The 22,198-nt window shown below is 45.0% G+C and overlaps 1 protein-coding gene across 4 annotated transcripts in view; it reads right to left on the bottom strand.

The window, feature by feature from the left end:
• SIPA1 (signal-induced proliferation-associated 1) overlaps window positions 1–22,198 on the bottom strand; it is a 92,465-nt gene that overhangs the window by 55,807 nt on the left and 14,460 nt on the right. For all 4 annotated transcript variants that reach the window (XM_075837406.1, XM_075837408.1, XM_075837407.1 and 1 more), the window contains exon 2: window positions 66–1,324. In XM_075837406.1, coding sequence (XP_075693521.1) covers window positions 66–804 — 739 coding nt within the window. In that variant the 5' untranslated portion in view covers window positions 805–1,324. The remainder of the gene's footprint in view (window positions 1–65; window positions 1,325–22,198) is intronic.

Here is a 22,198-nt window from a genome sequence, read left to right as displayed (position 1 = left end):
ATCTAATTATGCAAAGTGGTAATGAAATTAAAGTGCTTACTAAAAAAAAAATAGATTTCACTAACCTTTTCCATAAAAATACTTTCGGTAATATAGTGCACCCAGGTCTTGATATTCCACAAAATAGCTGCTGTCTCTTATCCTTTCTCTAGCTTCCTCTAATACTGATACAGAGGCATTGGGCCCTCGAACGGGAAAACTGATGAGTGGTGCATGGAGAGATGAAACGGAACAAAAATTCCATCCCTGATCTTTTTGGCCTTCTGCTTCTTCTCTTCCTACCTCATTGCGAAAATATGGACAGCTGAGCAGGAGCTCATTGTCTTTTCCATCTCCAGGGTCACCTGGATCTTCTGGGGATGACAAAGATCTTCTGGGTGAAGAATTAGTCCTGAGCTGAGAGGCAGAAGATGCCCCACTTCTCACATTTTTTCTAACTTCTGACTCTCTCTTTTGAAAAGGATCAAACAGTATACTCTGGATGTCATGGTGAGCAAAACACTTTGGTCGAGGGGCTACAGGATCTGCTTCAGGTGGCCTCTCTTTTACCTCATGGGCCGATGGCCCTTGGCTGTATCCAGCCAGCCCAAGCAGTATGAAAGGATCTTTAAATCGTGGCGCAGAGGGGCTTCCAGATCCTTTATCACAGGGATCAAACTCTGACTCCGAAAGAGAACGAGCTCCACCGTTGTGCCTGCTGTTCCCAGAGGCTATCAGTGACTTTGATTCACCAGGACTCTTGTGAGGAGAAGAGCGAGATGGAGGTTGGCGGAGCTTACGCACAAAGAGGTCATCGGACTGCATCTCATGAGAAGGAACTCATTGATGATATTTGAAAGGTTCCAGGTCTTCAAATGTTTGGAGGAATTTAATGAACTTTTTTTTACACCAGTCCTTTTGTCTGCTTTTTATTTTGGTTTCTTGGCATGTGTTCTGTCTAAGTATACGTTTCTAACTTGTATTTTTCATGATTTTACTTTTCTTGCAAAAGCTTGTTTGTTATTTCTCATTATGTTTCTGTACAAAAGTCTATGTTTCTGTACTAGCCCCTTTTGTCTTGGTCTTGCTTCTTTCTCTTTTAATTCCCCATACTGTTGTGGCCTTTTACTTATTTAATTTGTTTTCCTATTGTACTTGGTTCCTCTTGCTTTTGTTTTACATCGGACGCTTTCTTCTTTCATTTTCTCTTTTTTGTATTATTGTATCCACCCCCCATGTGCTTTATTTTCTAAATACTCGTTATGAATAAAGATAGCAGCAAACAGTGTATCCTTTCTACCTCTAGGTTAATCCATGTAAAATGTCCACAAAAAGCAGTTCACACCTAAAAAAAACAAAAAACAACAACGGTAGACTACAGTTAGCAGACGAGATTTAAGTTTTAAACAATGTTAAATAATTTCTTACAAAAATGTTAAATAAAACCTGTGAGGAATCTTAAACAATTTATATATTTGTTATAAAGAAGTGTTCGAAAGTTATTACAACAATCATACACAATCATCAGTCTGGGTTCATGCCCAACAAATCGATATCTTATAATTTAAGATGTTTTTGCTTTAACACCTTTAGGACAGCCATTTTTTGATTTTTGATTTTCGTTTTTAACTCCCCGCCTTCCAAGAGCCTTACATTTTTTATTTTTCAATCAAAAGAGTAGTGTGAGGGCTTGTTTTTTGCGGGAGGAGTTATAGTTTATATTCGTAGTGTATTGGGAAACTGAAAAAAAATTATTTGCGGTTGAAATTGGAAAAAACTGAAATTCCTCGATTGTTTTTTCGGTTTCGTTTTTACGGCTTTCACCATGCGGTAGAAAATACAATATAACTTTATTCTGTGGCTCAATACGATTACAGTAATACTACATTTATAGAGGTTTTTTTTTCTATTTTACTATTTTAAAGAAAAAAACTTTTTGTTAACATTTTTTTTTTTTTACCACATTCTGGCAGCCATAACTTTTTTTTTTTTCATCGATTGAGCAGTGTGATGGCTTATTTTTTGCGGGACGAGCTGTAGTTTTGATCAGTACCATTTTTTGGTACATATAAGTTCTTGATTGCTATTTATAAAAAAAAATTTAAGAGCTAAGTTGACGAAAAAACTGCGATTTTAACGGTTTCAATTTTAGCCAAAACCAGAAACGAAACCTAAACAGAAGAAAGCTATAAAGAAAGGCCTTATACGTCTGCTCTCCTGGATTTAATTCTGGTTTTGGCTAAAAAAACGCATGCAAAATCTACAGCAAATCTGCACTGTGGGAATCCAGCCTAAGGCCGGGCTCTGGCATTGCGTAAATGCTGCTGCAATTCCATAACAGAATTCTGTGCGGGAATTCGACAGCATTTACAGTAGTAGCAAAGTGGATGAGATTTAGAAAATCTCATACCTGCGCTGCGGAAAAAAACTGCAGTGTAAGGCCGGATTTACACGAGCGTGTGTGTTTTGCGCGTGCAAAAATCACGGCGTATTGTGCGCGCAAAAGGTACGTAACAGCTGCGCGTGTCAGCCGCGTATGATACGTGGCTGCGTGATTTTCGCGCAGCCGCCATCATTAAGACACTCTGTATCTTTGTAGGGCACGTGGTGCTTTTCTGTTTTCATTCATATTTTTTACTGCTGTTGCGCGAATCACGCGCGTCACACGGAAGTGCTTCCGTGTGCTGCGCGTGATTGTCACGCACCCATTGACTTCTGCAGCTCCATTATCTTCCATGGTGCTTTACGCATAACATTGTTTAGCCAGGACATAAATACATATTCATAGGGTTCAAGGGATGGATAGCTGAGCCATATATCAGATCTGCACAAAGGACAACCTACATAAACAGCAGAAAAAAAGACATTTGTTATTGGAGAAAAACCACTCATGGACAGGGCTCTCCCTAAGAAGTGCTGCTTGCACGTCCTTTTTATTCCAGATTTAAATCCAAAATCCAAAGAAACACACGTGTAAACCCAGATGCACAGTATATAGTGTGAAAGTGTTATTCCATTTATTAATTATTATTATTAATATTATTATGCATATATACGTATACAGCTCTATTATCTGCTGTGGTACTGTGGAGAGTAGGCTAAATGTTTAATAAAAACACAATATTAAAAAGTTAGAGAGAGTCTGCTCCATATAAGATTACAATCTGGGCACATTCTAGCTTTTCTGCTCCTTGAGATGAAAATTGAAATGGCGCACCCTAGATCTTGATTGACATCCCCTTGGCTATTCTACATCATTAGCAGCCTCCTCCAACTCCTTGTACTCCCCTGGAATGCGTGGTGCCATGATGAAGCTGGGCAGAGTACACCTCGCTGCACAGTGCCGGTCCAAGGAGTACAAGGCAATGGCGCATTCGAGAAAGTTGGAGGAGATGGGTAGTTATGTATAACAGCCAGGGGGATGTCACTCAAGCATGGAAAAGTTGGGTTTGGAGGCAGGACTACGTGACTCTTCAGGATAGCGGCACCGCCCCATGACCCTTTAATGAGTATGCCCTGCTCCTTGGCTGCATATGCCAATTAAGCTGTTGACTGGCAGTGCGGGGGTTAGGCTGCTAGGGGAGAGGACCCCCTCCCCTTTCTTCCCCTCCCATTGCATTAATTATATTGGTTGCACACTCCTGGTGGGTGTTGCTTAAGTTGTTATAAAGTTTTGCTATGCTCTTGTTCCTGCCTCTTTGGACCTTTTCACAGCCCCTTGTATAGACGCTCCCCACCCTTCCTCCCTTTATTTGTGTAATTTTCAATTTGTTTTGCCATCTGTAATTGTACTATGTTTGGTATGCTTTGGTTGGCGTATGGTAGGACCTTGTACCATTTCCAGTCAAGAGGGAATCATAGTCGTCACCTGACAGATCAACAAGGACATGTCCACCGCGGCTGCAGTGGCGGGGCATGCTAAGTGGCTAGATACACAAATAGCAACAGGCAAGGCTCTCCATAGGTATTTATTTATTTAATAAAGCTGTGGCCTACCCCCACTTTACTCACAGTACAGTTGTTTTGTGTCTTATTTATGTATAAAGGTATTGTACTTGGTATAGGGGCCCTGGGAAGGATGTTTTATAGAGTAGCGCTCCTGCCAGTCATTACCACACAGCGTTTCCTGTTTTAAAAGTTGATTTTATAGATTTTGCTGCATCTGAAAAAAACATACAAAGGAACGTTTGGAAATATTGTCAAGTAATGTATTACCGCATGGTGGCAATTCAAGGGGTTAAAACTACCTGACTAAATATACAATGAATTTAAAAAAAATCCATCTGCCCTGCAATTTTGTTATTATATATATATCCTATATAATTACAGCTTCAGAACCAAGCTCAGTACATAAATACAGCATCAGAACCAAGCTCAATATAGAACTACAGCACCAGAACCAAGCTCAATACATATATACAGCACAAGAACCAAGCTCAGTACATAAATACAGCAACAGAACCAAGCTCAGTACATAAATACAGCACCAGAACAAAGATCAGTACATAAATACAGCACCAGAATCAAGATCAGTACATAAATACAGCACCAGAACCAAGCTCAGTACATAAATACAGCACCAGCAGAAATACAACTCAGTACAGAGATAATTTGCAAATTTAGTGCAACCCCTGCCGTATAGGTTTGTACGGCGTACAGGGGATATGCTCGGAGTTGCTGTTTCACAAAAAAATTTATTCAATCATACCACCCATTATGTCTTTGCCGCTGACAGACTGACTACAGACAGACTGACTACAGTACTGATTAGAGGCAGAATAAACATTTACATTGAGTGACTCACAGATGACATCTTCTCAGATTCTAGTTGTTATTTTTCTCTTTATTTCTCTATCCGGTCCAGACCTCATGATGTCTTCTCCTGGCCATGGCCCATTTCTGCCGTTTGCTGCTCAGATGTCTTTAGCTTCTTACTTTTCAAACATTTCTGCACCTATAAATGAAGATAAAATTCTAATGGTGCCACACACTACACCCCTAAATATAATATACTGCACCTCTAATTACAATAGCGCCATACACTGTGTCCCTGATTATAACAGCACCATACAGTGTGTTCCACAAACATACATACACAGTGCCGCCTGTAGATAGTGCCCACAATAGAGCCCCCTGTAGATAGTGACCCCCATAGAGCCCCCTGTAAATAGTGCCCCCATAGAGTCCCTGTAAATAGTGCCCCAGATAGAGCCCCCTGTAGATAGTTGCCCCCATAGAGCCCCCTGTAGATAAGTGCCCCGCATATAGCCCCCTGTAGTTAGTGTCCCACATATAGCCTCCTGTAGACAGTGCCCTGTCATATAGCCCCCTGTAGATAGTGCCCCACATATATAGCACCCCTGTAGGTAGTGCCCCACCTATATCCCCCTGCTTTAGATAGAGCCACTCATATAGCCCCTGTAGATAAAGACCCACATATAGCCCCTCCATAGATGGAGCCACACATATAGCCGCCCCTGTAGATAGAGCCTCAAATATAGCCCCCTGTAGATAGAGCCACTCACACTTTTAACAGAAAAAAAAAAACTTTACATACTCACCTGATCCATTTCTCACACCGTCCTTTTGCAATGCAGGCCTGCTCTCTTCTGAGCAGGTCTACTGGGGCTGAATGACGCAAACAGCGCAATGAAGTAATTGCGCCGCTCGCGTCATTAAAAGGCGCTGAATGGCAGGGCCATTCAGCTCCTTTCAACGATGCAAGCGGCGCAATGACGTCCTCGTGTCGCTTGCGTTGTTGAAAGGGTGTTTTGCCTTGCCATTCAACGACGGAAGCGCTTGTGTCATTGAAAGGCGCAGAATGCCTTGCCCTGCTATTCAGCACCTTTTAATGACACAAGCGGCAAGATGACGTCATTGCGCAGCTTGCCCTGCCAGGGCTTATGCATGTAATTGTATCTGCATCCTATAAACGGTGGACGGTGCGGCGCTGCTTACAATCTAGATACAGTGAAAACTCTCCAAAAGACCACCTTTTTGAGAAGACCACCCAGATCAGATTTTCTGTGACAGATTTTTAGTTCCATCACATTCTATGCATACTGGCAATCTTATTTAAGAGGACCACCGCTCTAGAAAACTATTTTTCAATGCAAATGTGGGTGGTCTCCTCAAGCAGGTGTCACTGTAAATTGATGATGTACAAGCAGGTGGATCTACCCCATATCAAAATCCTTTTGTTTTAAAGAGAAGGTTTTCTTCAGAACAGTAAGGGAGGATTCACACGAGCGTGTATTCGGTCCGTGCGGGCCGCGTGGTTTTCACGCGGCACGCATGGACCAATACAAGTCTATGGGGCAGTACAGACAGTCCGTGCTTTTTGCGCAGCGTTTGTCTGCTGCGCAAAAAGCGCGACAGGTTCAATAACTCTGCGTATTTCGCGCATCACGCACCCATTGAAGTCAATGGGTGCGTGAAAATCACGCGCACCACACGGAAGCACTTCCGTGGGACGAGCGTGATTCGCGCAACAGCAGTGAAAAGGATGAATGAAAACCGAAAAGCACCACGTGCTTTTCTGTTTCCGAACATCCAAACGGAGTGTCTTTGCGATGAGCGAAGCCGGACAAGCGTACCGAACTTCACCGGGTTCGGCCAAACTCGTTTTGGCCGATCCCGGCAAAAAAATTATCGGTACGCGACGTCGGGAGAGATTCACTGTGCATGGTGCTGAAAGAGTTAAACTGTTTCAGCACCATGGACAGTGACTTGCGATCCCAAAATACATGAACCTGTAAAAAAAACCGAAGTTCTAACTTACCGATTACTCCTGTCTCCTTCCTGCAGTCCGACCTCCCGGGATGACACTTCAGTTCAAGTGACAGCTCCAGCCAATCACAGGCCAAGCACAGGCTGCAGCCAATCACAGGCTGCAGCGGTCACTTGGACTGCCGCGTCATCCAGGGAGGTGGGGCCCGATGTCAAGAGAGGCGCGTCACCAAGGACGCGTCACCAAGGACGCGTCACCAAGGCAACGGCCGGGAAGTTCTCGGTAAGTAGGAACTTTATCTTTTTTTTTTACAGGTTTTTCGCTGTTGTGTTCGGCATTCACTGTCGAAGGTGCTGAAAGAGTTAGCTCTTTCAGCACCTTGGACAGTGACGGGCGTCGACAAGCCTCATCTCTGATGCCGGCTGCGCGAAAATCACGCAGCCGCGCATCAGACACGCATGACACACGCAGCTGTCAAATGGTTTTTGCGCTCGCAAAACGCTGCGTTGTTTGCGCGCGCAAAAACGCAACGCTCGTGTGAATCTCCCCTAAGGCTGGGTTCACACGAGCACATTAACGTCCGTAATGGATGGACGTATTTCGGCCGGAAGTCCCGGACCGAACTCAATGCAGGGAGCCGGGCTCCTAGCATCATAGTTATGTACGATGCTAGGAGTCCCTGCCTCTCTGCAGCACAACTGTCCCGTACTGTAATCATGTTTTCAGTACGGGACAGTAGTTCCACGGAGAGGCAGGGACTCCTAGCGTCGTACATAACTACGATGCTAGGAGCCCGGCTCCCTGCACTGAGTTCGGTCCGGGACTTCCGGCCGAAATACGTCCGTCCATTACGGACGTTAATGTGCTCGTGTGAACCCAGCCTAAACCAAAGAGAATCAATGCCAGTGTAGTCTAAGCAGGCATCTCTAATAAGATGAATACAAAGTTCCATCTATAGTTGATTTTTCATAACATTTAAAATAGTCCTGTGATGACACATTTCCTTCCGGTTTATTTTAGAGCACAACATTATGTTCTGCTATAAGAACCTATACAGTGTGAAAATAATGTATGCAGTGAGGTTTAGACATTTCAAGATTTAAAGGGACAGCATGAAGAGTAAAAACAATGGTACACATTTATGAAAAGTGACATAGTTACATACAGCAGTCACATAGTTGATAAGGTAAAAAAAAAAAGAAGAGGATTAAAAGAGAAAAAAATGGCGCTCCATAGCATGGAACCATAGTGGGTTTGGATGAACAAAAAATAATGTTGAACTGCTCACCTGGTGAGAATCGCCCTATTTTTTCTTCCTAATGTTGAATGGGGCCGTTCAGACTGTCAGTGAATTTCACGCAGCGTATGTGCGCTGCGTGAAACTCATGACATGTCCTATATTTGCCCGTGTTTCGCTCTGCACGCACCCATTGAAGTCAATGGGTGTGTGCAAATCGCACTCGGCACACGGAAGCACTTCCGGGTGCCGCGCGTGATGCGCGCTACAGTAGTAAAAACTATGAATGAAAACAGAAAAGCACCACGTGCTTTTCTGTTTGTAAACATAAAAACAGAGTGTCATCATGATGCCGGCTGCGCGAAAATCACGCAGCCGTGCACCATATGCTGATGACACACGGACCTTTTGCTTGCGCAAAACGCAGCGTTTTTTGCACGCGCAAAACGCACGTGCTCGTGTGAATCCGGCCTAAGTGTATGTTCACACATATGTTCACATATACATATGGAAAAACACTAGCAAAACGCCTACAAACAGCTTCCCCTTGAATTCAATGGGAAATACACTGTGCTGTTCACATGAGGTGTATTTTTCCGCTGCTGAATGAAAAGAAACGCCTCGTAAAATGAAGTAGCAAGTGACTTCTTGAGGTGTTTGTGGTAATGATTTTCCATTGACAATATGAAAAAGCCTAAAAAAAAAGGCCTAAAAAAAAGCCTCAATAGATGCTTCAAATTAAGAAGCTTAATTTTCAGCTTCAACAATGCCTTGAAATCAGAGGCTGTTTTCCCTTGAAAACAGCTCTGTAATTTTCAGCCATTTCTTTTTGTATGTGTGAACATTCCCACACCGCGTAATGAATCTGTAGAAATAGTATTGATTAGAAGAGAAGACTTCAGAAGAAAGCTCTAAGAAAAGCAAGTAAGAAAAATATTAAGGTACCTTGAAATAGAACTCCAGTCTTGTATCTGAGACGAAGACAGTCTGAGGGAGAGCGTGCGTGCAACAGAGGAAAACACCAAAAGCTTGTGGTTCATGAGCGGTAGATGAGGAAGTGAAATTTAACAAATGAAGCAGGAAGCTAAAAACTTGCATAAATGGAGTCATAAACTAAGCTGAAGTATAATGTAACTTCTGGAAATGTACCAACTATGGGTAACCTAAAGCTGTACTCGACTTTCCTGCTCCAGAAACCATATTCAGCAAGAGTTTACTGTCAATAGCAAAGGGAAAAATAAGACCTTAGCTTTGCTTTTTACTATTCTAAGTTCTGTTCAAGCTGCAATCTAAACGTTCAAAATGGTAATTACTGAGCAGCTGTAACATTTGGGGTGTAGGGGGACAAAGCATTGCGCAAGTCTCAGTCAGTGCTAATTCCTGTTCAAGACTTATGGAGCTCTTCGTCTGCTATTCATGCTCTGGTTGTCATGGTTGTCTAAAGCAGAACCGTAAACTCAGCGTCAGACTGGCCTACCGGAGGGCCGGAGGATCCTCTGGTGAGAATAGGCAGCGAGCTGCTTTTATCCGACAGCGGAGCAGAGAAACATTGTCTCCCTACCCCGCTGTTTACTCTTGTAGGCAGGGCCACCCGGCCCATAATATTTATGGTCCGGGTGACACGGGACCCCTCACTCCCGGTGGCGTCAGGACGCAAATACAACTGAATACTATAGGCTGCACGCTAATTTAGGCCTGCAGCCTATAAGGCGCTGGGAAGAATCCCAGTTCAGGACGGAGTGATGACGTCACTACATCATGCTGGCTTATGCAAGGATCCTGTCTCGGTGTCCCGAGCAGCTCCGTCCGTAGCGGGAACGGGGCTAGGGAAGTAGAATTTTTTTGTGTTTGCGGGGCTCTGTGGCACTATATAAAGTGGGGGATTGTGTGCACTATGTACAAGGGGAGCTGTGTAGCACTATGTACAAGGGGGACTGTGTGGCACTATGTACAGGGGGGCTGTGTGTCGCTGTCTACAGTGGGGGGCTGTGTTGCGCTATGTACAAGGAGTGGCTGTGTAGCACTATGTACAAGAAGGGACTGTGTGGCACTGTCTACAGGGGGGTTGTGTGGCACTTTCTACAGTATGGGGCTGTGTGGCACTATATATAGTGCGGGGCTGTGTAGCACTATGTACAAGAGGGCTGTGTGGTACTATGTACAAGGGGGGACTGAGTGGCACTGTCTACAAGGGGGACTGTGTGGCACTGTGTGGCACTGTCTACAGTGGCGGTTTTGTGTTTACAGTGGGGGGCAGTGTTGCACTGTCTACAGTGGGAGGCTGTGTAGCACTATGTACAAGGGGAGCTGTGTAGCACTATGTACAAGAGGGTACTGTGTGGCACTGTCTACAGGGGGATGTGTGGTACTATGTACAAGGGGGGACTGTGTGGCACTGTCTACAAGGGGGACTGTGTGGCACTGTCTACAGTGGGGGTTGTGTGGCACTGTTTACAGTAGGGGGCTGTGTGGCACTGTCTACAGTAGGCGCTGTGTAGCACTATGTACGGGGGGGCTGTGTAGCGCTATGTACAAGAGGGGACTGTGTGGCACTGTCTACAGGGGAGGCTGTGAGGCACTTTCTACAGTAGGGGGCTGTGTGGCACTATATACAGTGGGGGTTGTGTAGCACTATGTACAAGGGGGGCTGTGTGGTACTATATACAAGGGGGGACTGAGTGGCACTGTCTACAGGGGGGGTTGTGTGGCACTGTCTACAGTGGGGGCTGTGTGGCATTGTCTACAGTGGTGTGCTGTGGGGCGCTGTCTACAGTGGGGGCTGTGTGGCACTATCTACAGTGGGGGCTGTGTGCCACTATCTACAGTGGGAGCTGGGTAGCACTATGTACAATGGTGAGCTGTGTGGTACTATGTACAAGGGAGGACTGAGTGGCACTGTCTACAAGGGGGCCTGTGTGGCACTCTTTATAGTGGGGGCTGTGTGGCACTGTCTACAGTGGGGCCATGTGGCACTATCTACAGTGGGGGCGGTGTGGCATTATCTACAGTGGGGGGCTGTGTGGCACTATCTACAGTGGGGGCAGTGTGGCACTATCTACAAGAGGGGGCTGTGTGTGGCACTATCTACCAGAGGGAGCTATGTGTGGCACTATCTATCAGAGGGGGCTGTGTCTGGAACTATCTACCAGAGGGGGCTGGCTGTGTGTGGCACTATCTACCAGAGGGGGCTGTGTGTGGTACTATCTACCAGAAGGGGCTGTGTGTGGCACTATCTACAGGAGGCTGTGTGTGGCACTATTTACAGGGGGCTATGTGTGGCACTATCTACATGGAGCTGTGTGTGGCACTATTACTGTGTGGGGCCTAAAGTGGGGTACTATTATTATAGTGTGTGGCACCGAGAGGGCATTATTTCCATCTGGGCCACTATAAATAGTGAGGTTTTTGTAGAGGGTGAGGAGGTGTTAGAAAAGCAAGAAGCCAAAAATGTTTCTATTGCAAAATCTGCAGAGGTGATTTGTAGTCAGAAGAAGGCATCAGGGCAGTCTGGGCTGGATGAAGAAGAAGAAAAGGAAAAGTGAGCGATTCCAATCTGAGAAGACATCACCGGTGAGTCATTGGATTTCACCGTATTGTATTAAAGGAGTTTTTCCATCTTAGGCATTTATGGCATATCCACAGGAAATGCCAAAAATGTCTGATAGATTTGGGTCCCAACTCTGGGACCTGCACCTATATCAAGAACTGGCTGCAGAATCCAGGCAGCGACCAGTGGAGAGAGGGTCACGCAACTCTCTCTATTCCGTTGTGTGGTTGTTATGGAAACAGCCGACCAGCTCTTGTTCGGCTGTTTCCATAACTCCCATTGAGCAGAATGGAGAGGGATGCGCGCGTGCACGCGCGACCCTCTCTCCACTGGTCTCCGCCTGGATTCTGTGGCCATTTCTTGATATAGATGCAGGTCCCAGAGCTGGGACCCGCATTTATCAGACATTTTTTTGCATTTCCTGTAGATATGCCATAAATGTCTAAGATGGGAAAACTGCTTTAAAGGGAATGTGTTGCCAGCAAAACATGTTTTTTTATTTTTAATTAAACATTTAGTGTGTAGGTGATTAAACATTGTTCAAATTTTTTTTATTTTTTTCACGAGTCAGGAAATATTATAAATTAGATTCTAATTTATAATATTTCCCATTGCTGGTCACTAGATGGAGCTATTCCCCAAAATTGCAGCATTGCATGTGGTAAAGCAACCACATTGCATTTTGCTGCAAAAGTAAGCACAGGGGCGGAGATGGGTGAGGGAGCTGGTACCCTGGGACAAGACGGCCCCCACTCCCACCTCGGATGCGTCAACCTCCACAATAAATGGCTCCTCTTGGTTGGGCTGAATCAGCACGGGGCCGAGATAAAGCACTTCTTGAGGGTCTCAAAGGCCTGGACGGCCTCAGGGTGCCAATGGAGGACATCAGCACCCTTGCGAGTAAGGTCCGTAAGAGGCTTAGCGACGACCGAGAAGTTGGCAATAAATCTCCTGTAATAGTTGGCGAACCCTAAAAAACACTGTAACGCCTTAAGGGAGGCAGGTTGGACCCATTCCGCCACAGCCTGAACCTTGGCAGGGTCCATGCGGAATTCATGAGGAGTGAGGATTTGCCCTAAAAATTTTATCTCCTGTACCCCAAAGACACATTTTTCAGTCTTAGCAAACAGATTATTCTCCCGAAGGACCTGGAGCACCTTCCTGACATGCTCCACGTGGGAGGACCAGTCCTTGGAAAACACCAGTATGTCATCAAGGTACACAACAAGAAAATTACCCAGGTAATCTCTCAGGATTTCATTAATAAAATTCTGGAAGACAGCAGGGGCATTACACAACCCAAAGGGCATGACCAGGTATTCGAAATGACCCTCGGGTGTGTTGAACGCAGTTTTCCACTCATCCCCCTCTTTGATGCGGATAAGGTTATATGCCCCCCGTAGATCGAACTTAGAAAACCATTGGGCTCCCTGAACCTGATTAAAAAGATCCGGAATCAAAGGAAGTGGGTACTGGTTCCTTACGGTGACCTTATTCAGGTTACGATAATCAATGCACGGCCTAAGACCACCATCCTTCTTCCCCACAAAGAAGAAGCCAGCACCTACAGGAGAAGTCGAGGGGCGAATGAAACCCTTGGCCAGGCATTCTTGGATATACACCCTCATAGCTTCACGTTCAGAACATGAAAGATTAAATATCCTACCCTTAGGAAGCTTGGCACCAGGCACCAAATCGATGGCGCAATCGTAATCTCTATGGGGGGGCAACACCTCGGAGGCCTCCTTAGAAAACACATCGGCGAAGTCCTGAACAAACTCAGGAAGCGTGTTTACCTCCTCCCGGGGAGAAATAGAGTTAACAGAAAGACATGACATAAGACATTCATTACCCCATTTGGTGAGATCCCCAGTATTCCAATCAAACGTGGGATTATGCAACTGCAACCAGGGAAGACCTAATACCAGATCAGACGATAATCCCTGCATCACCAGTACAGAGCACTGCTCCAAATGCATGGAGCCAACCAGGAGTTCAAAAACAGGAGTATGCTGAGTAAAATAACCATTAGCAAGGGGAGTTGAGTCGATACCTACTACAGGGATAGGATAAGTTAAATCAATAAAAGGCATTTTTAGAGACATAGCAAATTCCACAGACATGATATTAGCAGATGAGCCAGAATCCACGAAGGCACTGCCAGTGGCAGACCGGCCAGCAAACGAGACCTGAAAGGGAAGCAAAATTTTATTGCGTTTCACATTAACGGGAAATACCTGTGCGCCCAAGTGACCTCCCCGATGATCACTTAGGCGCGGAAGTTTTCCGGCTTTTTTTCTTGCGCCTGGGACAGGTGTTCAGAAGATGCTTGTCGTCCCCACAGTAGAAGCAGAGACCCTTCATTCTACGAAACTCCCTACGTTGTCGAGGGGACATGGAGGCCCCGAGTTGCATAGGTACCTCCGAGTCCTCCGTGGAGGGGCGAGGAGACGGGACCTCGGGGGGGATCGCAGAAAAGTCAGAGGGGAGCACATTGAAGCGTTCAAGCTGACGTTCCCTGAGACGTCGGTCAAGTCGTACTGCTAGGGCCATAACCTGGTCAAGGGAGTCAGAAGAGGGGTAGCTAACCAGCAGATCCTTCAGGGCGTCAGATAATCCTAACCTAAATTGGCACCTTAGGGCCGGATCGTTCCACCAAGAAGCTACGCACCACTTTCTAAAATCAGAACAGTACTCCTCAACCGGTCTCCTACCCTGACGTAAGGTCACCAGCTGACTCTCGGCTAAAGCAGTCCTGTCAGTCTCGTCGTAAATGAGTCCGAGGGCAGAGAAAAAGCGATCAACAGAGGAAAGTTCAGGGGCGTCAGGAGCCAAGGAGAAGGCCCACTCTTGGGGCCCTTCCTGGAGTCGGGATATGATGATACCCACCCGCTGGTTCTCGGAACCTGAGGAGTGGGGTTTAAGGTGGAAATACAGTCTGCAACTCTCCCGGAAGGAGAGAAACGTCTTACGGTCCCCTGAGAACCGGTCAGGTAACTTGAGGTCGGGTTCTAGAGGTGAGGTGAACTACTACGGCAGCGTCACCCTGGTTGACCCTCTGGGCCAGGGCCAGGACCTGTAGGGAGAGGCCCTGCATCTGCTGGGTCAGGGTCTCAAGGGGGTCCATGATAGCGTCAGCGTAGGGGAAATGGTAGACTAGGTAAGGGGCTTGTAATTATGTAATGGCAGGAAGGAGGTGAAGGGAAAGTGAGCCCTAATCTACCCACCGCCCTGTCCCTGCCTACTTGCAACGACCCGCCCTAGGCGACAGGGTACAACTGGGCGGCGGTCCCTACGCTGTCTAAGTGCACGGGAAAACAAACAGGGAACACGCAAGGGAAGGGGCAGTAGCCCACGGAACGCCGCGAGGAAACGGAGCGGTGAATGAGTAGTCAGGACCAGGATAAGGTGGAGTATACCCAAGTGAGCACGGAGGAGGAAGCAAGCCGGAGGCAAAGCAAAGCAGGTTAAGCAGAACAGCAGCAAGGCAGAAGCACGGCAGAAGCAGGCTGGAGCAAGCAGCAGTGGGGCCAGGAATCCAAAAGAATTACAAGCACTGAGGAGGAGAACACAGCAGGTAATAAAGGACAGGGGGCGGAGCTAACTCCGACTGACCAGGCCGCGATAGGCTCTCCCACTCCTGAGCCTGCCACCCTGGTTGGTGGGAGAGGGTGTCAGTCGAACAGGTCTGGCCTCAGGTGTGGATTGATTAATCCCAGGAGTATACCTAGACGTAGTACCTGGCAGATCCCTAACAAAGATTTAATAATTTACTCAGAATAGTCTGGATTTTAGCCCAGAAAGGTTGGACTTGAGCACAATTAAACCAAATATGAAGTTGCCTACTTCTTTGTTACATCGCGAGCAAGTAGAAGAATAGTTAGGATCAATTCTATTTAACAGTTCAGGGGTCTTGTACCAGCCTGAAATAATCTTGTAATTAAGGTCTTGTATTCTTGTTGAACAAGAGGAGGAATGGGAATTTTTAAGAATGTTGTTGACTATTTCTCTAGGGAAGCTTTTCTTTAATTATTTTTCCCATTTAACTATATACAAAAGGTATTTCTGGGGTTGACAACAGGTTTTGGTAGATCTTAGAAACAGATTTGGGGAGTAATTTTTTTAAAGATAAGGAATTCCATGTAAAATGTTTAGACTGAGGCTCTGTCACCAGATTATAAGTGCCCTGTCTCCTACATAATGAGATCAGCGCTGTAATGTAGATTACAGAAGTTTTTTTACTTTGAAAGACGATCAATTTTGAGCAAGTTATGAACAATTTTAGATTTATGCTAATTAGTTTCCTAATAGACAACTGGGCATTTTTACCTTTTTATAAACTGGGCGTTGTACAGAGGAGTGTATGACGCTGACCAATCAGCGTCATACACTTCTCTCCATTCATGTCCATTTGTATTCACTGCACAGCGTGATCTCGCAAGATCACGGATTCACAGTGTGAGCAAATGACCGGAATGAAGGGGAAGCAGCTCTCGTACGAGCGCTGCGGCCCCTTCAAAACAGCTGATTGGCGGGGTCCCGGGAGTCGGACCCCGAGCCATCAGTTTCAGCAGACAGGGATATTATTCTTACCCTCCTCTTCAGCCATAGCGGAGGTCCTGACTCTATCCAGGGTCGGGATGTTGTGCGCGTCGCACAGCGCTGTCACGTCAGGACCTCCGCTGCGCTCCGGAACCAGGCGGGTAAGTGTACTGTCAGTTACTATAATAGCAGGGGCCCGCGGCCCCAGTTACTATAGTAACTTTTTATTGATGCGGTGCGGGGGGCCGTGGAAACCCCTGGTTTCGGGGCCTGATCTCAATTGTGACCACTGCAACACCTAATGCTACGCCACTGGATAGCAGGCTCCAGGGCTAGTGCTCATGTCCCGGAGCCGACTGCTATTTTGAATACAGCTGGATAGAGGTGGCCGGGCCAGCCGCTAATGCACATGCGCTGTCAGGTGCGTTAATGATGCTACGGCCTTCCTCTACAAGGGAGGGAGAAGAAATCGGTGCGCAAGACAGCCTCATGGACGATCGTTATCTGGAGAAATACACCATTTTATGACAGGAAGGTAATTGCAAAAGTGCAGAACTATACATTTTTTAGCGTTTTAGGTTTGATTATCAAGATGAGAATATCCCTTTAATAATTATATCTCATTAATTAAAACATATCAAAAAATATATCAAATCCTACAGTAATAAGACATATACTTTATAAATATAATAAATATAGTTAAAGGGAATGTGTCGCCAAATAAAACATTTTTTCAAGTAAGTTACTTATTTTTATTATTTTTTACGTTTTTTTTGCTGTATTTTTTTTTCTTCCACAAGGTGGAAACTATTACAAATTAAATAATAATTTGACATGGTTTCCTATCTTGGCCACCAGAGGGAGCACTTCCCAGAATTACAGCAAGGTGAATCAGGAAGAGCAGCCTGACCTACAGCTGCTGTAAATGTGGGAGGGAAAATCACCAAAAGGCTAAGGGTAAGGCCACACGGAGCGGCCCTGACACGGTTGCAATGCAGCCAACAACCGTGCTGGCACTACGTAGGCGCGGCTGTCAAATACCTTGTTAAGGGGTATTTCGGTTACAAGCTCATGCGCACTGCCGCTCCATTTATTCTCTATGGGAGCGCCGGAGATTGCCGAGTGCAGTGTTCGGCTTTTTCCGGCGCTGCCATAGAGAATGAATAGGGGTAACTAGTTGTAACCTGCAAAATCGTGCGGCCAGAAAGGGTGCATTAATTCATGGCTGCACGATTTTGCAGATAAAGGGACGGTTTACCCGCATTAACGTGCGGCCACTAAGGCTGGGTTCACACGACCTATTTTCAGACGTGAACGAGGCGTATTGTGCCTCGTTTTAAAAATAGGGCTACAATACGTCGGCAAACATCTACCCATTCATTTGAATGGGTTTGCCGATGTACTGTGCAGACAACCTGTCATTTACGCGTCGTCGTTTGACAGCTGTCAAACGACGACACGTAAAAATACAGCCTAGTCAAAAGAAGTGCAGGCCACTTCTTTCAGACGTAATTTGAGCCGTTTTTCATTGAACTCAATGAAGAGCAGCTCAAAATTTACGGCTGTCAGAGAAGCCTCGCAAAATGCGAGGAGGAGCATTTACGTCTGAAATGAGGCAGCTGTTTTCTCCTGAAAACAGTCTGTCTTTTCAGATGTAAAAGCCTGCTACCGTGTGCACATACCCTAACAGGCAGTTTGACAACTGCATCAAACATGGTGCCGGCGTGGTTGTTAGCCGCATTGTGACCGTGAGCGGTTTAAAAACGTGTTGTGGAAAAAAAGAAGCGTCTTGTCAATTCTATGGCACATAAAGCACGCCAAATGTTCTCATAGTCAATGGGACTCCTAATGATGCAAAATGCGTCAAAAAACAAGTGAAAAAAAATGCCTGTATTTTACACATCTACACGACGGTGTTTTTTTTGAGCGTCGTGTGAACATGCCCTAAATTAATTATTTTTCATTGGCCTGTAGTTTCTATTGTGTTGCAGGGAGATTACAGAAGTTGCTGTAGGTGAGAAGATTTAAATTTTTTATATTACTAACTTTATTTTTTCATTTTGCAGGTTCTGCTCGACCGTTTGGACTACGTCGTAGATACGCTGGACTACTTCGATGATCTACGTTTTTAAAAATAAATAAAATGGTTAATGCGGGGGAGTTTTTATTTGAAAACAATATATTTTGTTAGGGTGTATTCCAACAGCGCGGTTTTACCAACGCAGCTGAAATCCACATCGAAAAAATGTGGTAAAAACGCATGCGCTATTCGATGTGGTTTTCGGCCGTACAGGAAAGAAGGAGCAAAACTACACACTGTGAATACACCCTTAGACCCTGTTCACACAGAGTTTTTGTAATGCAGAAAAAAAATGTGCCTCAGAATTCCTTCAGGAATTTTGAAGACGATTTTAAACTGGCTACACTTTTTTTCCGCTATTTTTGTGGCAGTTTTCGTCTGCGGCCATTGAAGCTAATGCAAGAACCATGTGCAAAAATGCCACGAAAAGCGCCTCCGAAAAGATTTTAATGGGAGGTCAGAGGTGGAAGCTGCAAGAAAGGAAACGCTGCTTTTTTTTGTCCCCATGAGCGGTCAAAAGCCACCCTGGAAAAAAACGCCTCTGCCTCCCATTGAAATCAATGCGGGAAGATTTCGGGGGTTTTATGGCGCTATTCCGACGTGATTTCTGCATAAAAATCAGCGTCAGCAAGCTCTGTGTGAACAGGGAGTTATATCTCTGTTTTTTAATACTTTATCACCACCTTAGTAATGGCAGTTGTCTGTTTGATGACATCCATTACTAAGGCGGGGCTTAGTGTTAGCCAGTAAAAATGCTGCAACTAATGCCCCATTATTACCCTGGTATCCACGCCACCAGGGGTATCGGGAAGAGTAGTGATGGTCGAGCACTGGGGCAGCCGCAGGCCCTTCCCACCCTGGTAATGCTAGGCTGCGGCTGCTTTATTTTATCTGGCTGGTTATGAAAATGGGGGGCCCCAGTTTTCATCAATTTATTCATTTTTCTTTTCTTTTTTTTTAAAATGATGGCTCCCGTTCATTATGACCTATGCCCTGTAGCTGCCGTATTCTATCTGTGTATGTGTCGTTAAAAGACACATACACAGATTTTAAAAAAAATAGGAGTGCCCAGTAAATGAAAAAAGTGTTAATACAAAAAAACATTTCATGTGAAAAAATAAATAAAGTACATATACAATTTTATTACATAAAAACACATAAATTAATAAAAAAATACATTTCATGACACCTTTCCTTTAAGTATACGCAGCTGTCACTCACCCACTAGGTTTTATTACATAGTCCCAACCATTCAAACATGTGTTAATGACAACCTTCCATCATTCAGAATCCAATAGGACTCACTGCGCAAGTCCTCGCTCTAATGGTAGCGTAGGGCCCATTGATCACGTGCCTAGCAGGGTATATATACAAACACAGTGCGGTTCACCACATTGCGCAGGCGCAATGTCTCACAGAGACTATCAAAGCGCCATAATGCAAAGGGGACCGGCAATATAACCTGTTATAACTGGCAGGACAAAATTTAGAAAGCCCCATAGTATGCCTGCAGACGCATGCGTGGTGGCCAATCTTGACTACGATTGCGCCATATTAAAGTGTAACTAAAAGTTTGACAAACTTCTGACAAGTCATAGTGACGTCAGAAGTTTTCATTGGTGGGGATCCAAGCGCTGAGACCCCCACCAATAGCTAAAATGAAGCGGCAGAAGAACTCGTGTGAGCGCTCAGCCGCTTCATTTCTGTTCGGCTTTTTCCGGAAAGCCGATGTATCAGAGTACAGGCTCATAGACTTTCTATTGAGCTTGTACTCCGATACATTGCTTTCCAGAAAAAGCCGAACAGACACAAAGCGCCTGAGCACTCACACTAGCGCTTCTGCCGCTTCGTTTTAGCGATTGGTTAAAGTTACATACACCGTGTTCCAAATTATTATGCACATTGGATTTAAGTGTCATAAACATTTAATTATTAGTTTTTCAATGAAACTCATGGATGGTATTGTGTCTTAGGGTATGTTCACACGCTGAGAGGCAGTTACGTGTGAAAAGACAGACTGTTAACAGCTGCCTCGTTTCACACGTAAAAGCTCCTCCTCGTAATTTACGAGGCGTCTGAGACGCTCGTAAACCTTGAGCCGTGCTTCATTGATTTCAATGAAGAACGGCTCAAATTACGTGGCAAAGAAGTGCCCTGCACTTCTTTGCCGAGGCAGTAAATTTACGGGTCGTCGTTTGACAGCTGTCAAACGACGACTCGTAAATTAAAGGTCGTCTGCACACTACGTCGGCAAACCCATTCAAATGAATGGGCAGATGTTTGCCGACGTATTGCAGCCCTATTTTCAGACGTAAAACGAGGCATAATACGCCTCGTATACGTCTGAAATTTGGCCGTGTGAACATACCCTTAGGGCTCTTTGGATCATTGTAATCAATCTCAGACACCTGTGATAATTAGTTTTCCAGGTGTGCCCAATCAAAGGAAAACTACTTAAGAAGTTCCACATTATTAAGCAGGCCACAGGTTTCAAGCAATATGGGAAAGAAAAAGGATCTCTCTGCTGCCGAAAAGCGTGAAATAGTGCAATACCTTGGACAAGGTATGAAAACATTGGATATTTCAAGAAAACTTAAGCGTGATCATCGTACTGTGAAAAGATTTGTGGCTAATTCAGAGCACAGACGGGTTCGTTCAGATAAAGGCATAATGAGGAAGGTTTCTGCCAGACAAATTAATAGGATTAGGAGAGCAGCTGCTAAAATGCCATTGCAAAGCAGCAAACAGGTATTTGAAGCCGCTGGTGCCTCTGGAGTCCTGCGAACCTCAAGGTGTAGGATCCTCCAGAGGTTTGCAAGTGTGCATAAAGCTATTATTCGGCCACCCCTAAACAATGCTCACAAGCACAAACGGTTGTAGTGGGCTCAGAAATACATGAAGACTAATTTTCAAACCGTGTTGTTTACTGATGAGTGCCGTACAACCCTGGATGGTCCAGATGGATGGAGTAGTGGATGGTTGGTGAATGGCCACCATGTCCCAACAAGGCTGCGACGTCAGCAAGGAGGTGGCGGAGTCATGTTTTGGGCTGGAATCATGGGGAGAGAGCTGGTAGGTCCCTTTAGGGTCCCTGACGGTGTGAAAATGACCTCTGCAAAGTACGTAGAGTTTATGACTGACTACTTTCTTCCGTGGTACAAAAAGAAGAACCATGCCTTCCGTAGCAAAATTATCTTCATGCATGACAATGCACCATCTCATGCTGCAAAGAATACCTCTGTGTCATTGGCTGCTATGGGAATAAAAGGAGAGAAACTCATGGTGTGGCCCCCATGTTCCCCTGACCTCAACCCTATTGAGAACCTTTGGAGCATCCTCAAGCAAAATATCTATGAGGGTGGGAGGCAGTTCACATCAAAACAGAAGCTCTGGGAGGCTATTCTGACATCCTGCAAAGATATTCAAGCAGAAACTGTCCAAATACTCACAAATTCAATGGATGCCAGAATTGTGAAGGTGATATCAAGGAAGGGGTCCTATGTTAACATGTAACTTGGCATGTTAAGTTTTTTTTGATTGAAAGAGCTTTTGATTTCTGTAAATATGACCTCCTGATGCTGCAAATGCAACAAATTACCATTTTAGTTCTCTTTACAAACTTTAAAATGTTTTGATCTCTGTTGTGCATAATTATTTGAAACAGTGCGTTTTGAGTTTTTTACTTCTAAAAAAAAATCTGTTATCATTAGGAGATTTGTTCAATAAAATTCGCATTATACTCCAACGGTTGATGGCTTAAAGATTATACTGACTGTCATTTGTATCGACTATTTAGGAAAATCAGCGAAAAATAACATTTGTATAATAATTCGGAACGCGGTGTATGTTGGTATTATTTTTTGCAAATCTCTTTCACTACAATATTTAATGGCATCCTATGTTCTCCCATTTTTTTAGTCCTGCGCTCTGTTTTTCTCTGCTTTAACGTGCCTGGCATGGTATGCAGCATATTAGATATCTTATAAATATTTTTCACCTGAAGCTTAGTCTTAGGGTATGTTCACACGGCCTATTTTCAGCCGTTTATGGGCCATAAATGCCCCGAAAAATGGCTGAAAATAC

Source organism: Rhinoderma darwinii, chromosome 9, assembly GCF_050947455.1.
Source record: "Rhinoderma darwinii isolate aRhiDar2 chromosome 9, aRhiDar2.hap1, whole genome shotgun sequence".
Taxonomy (NCBI): Eukaryota; Metazoa; Chordata; class Amphibia; order Anura; family Rhinodermatidae; genus Rhinoderma; species Rhinoderma darwinii.
Note: the sequence above shows the minus strand (reverse complement) of the source record. Positions and strands in the feature narration are given on the sequence as shown.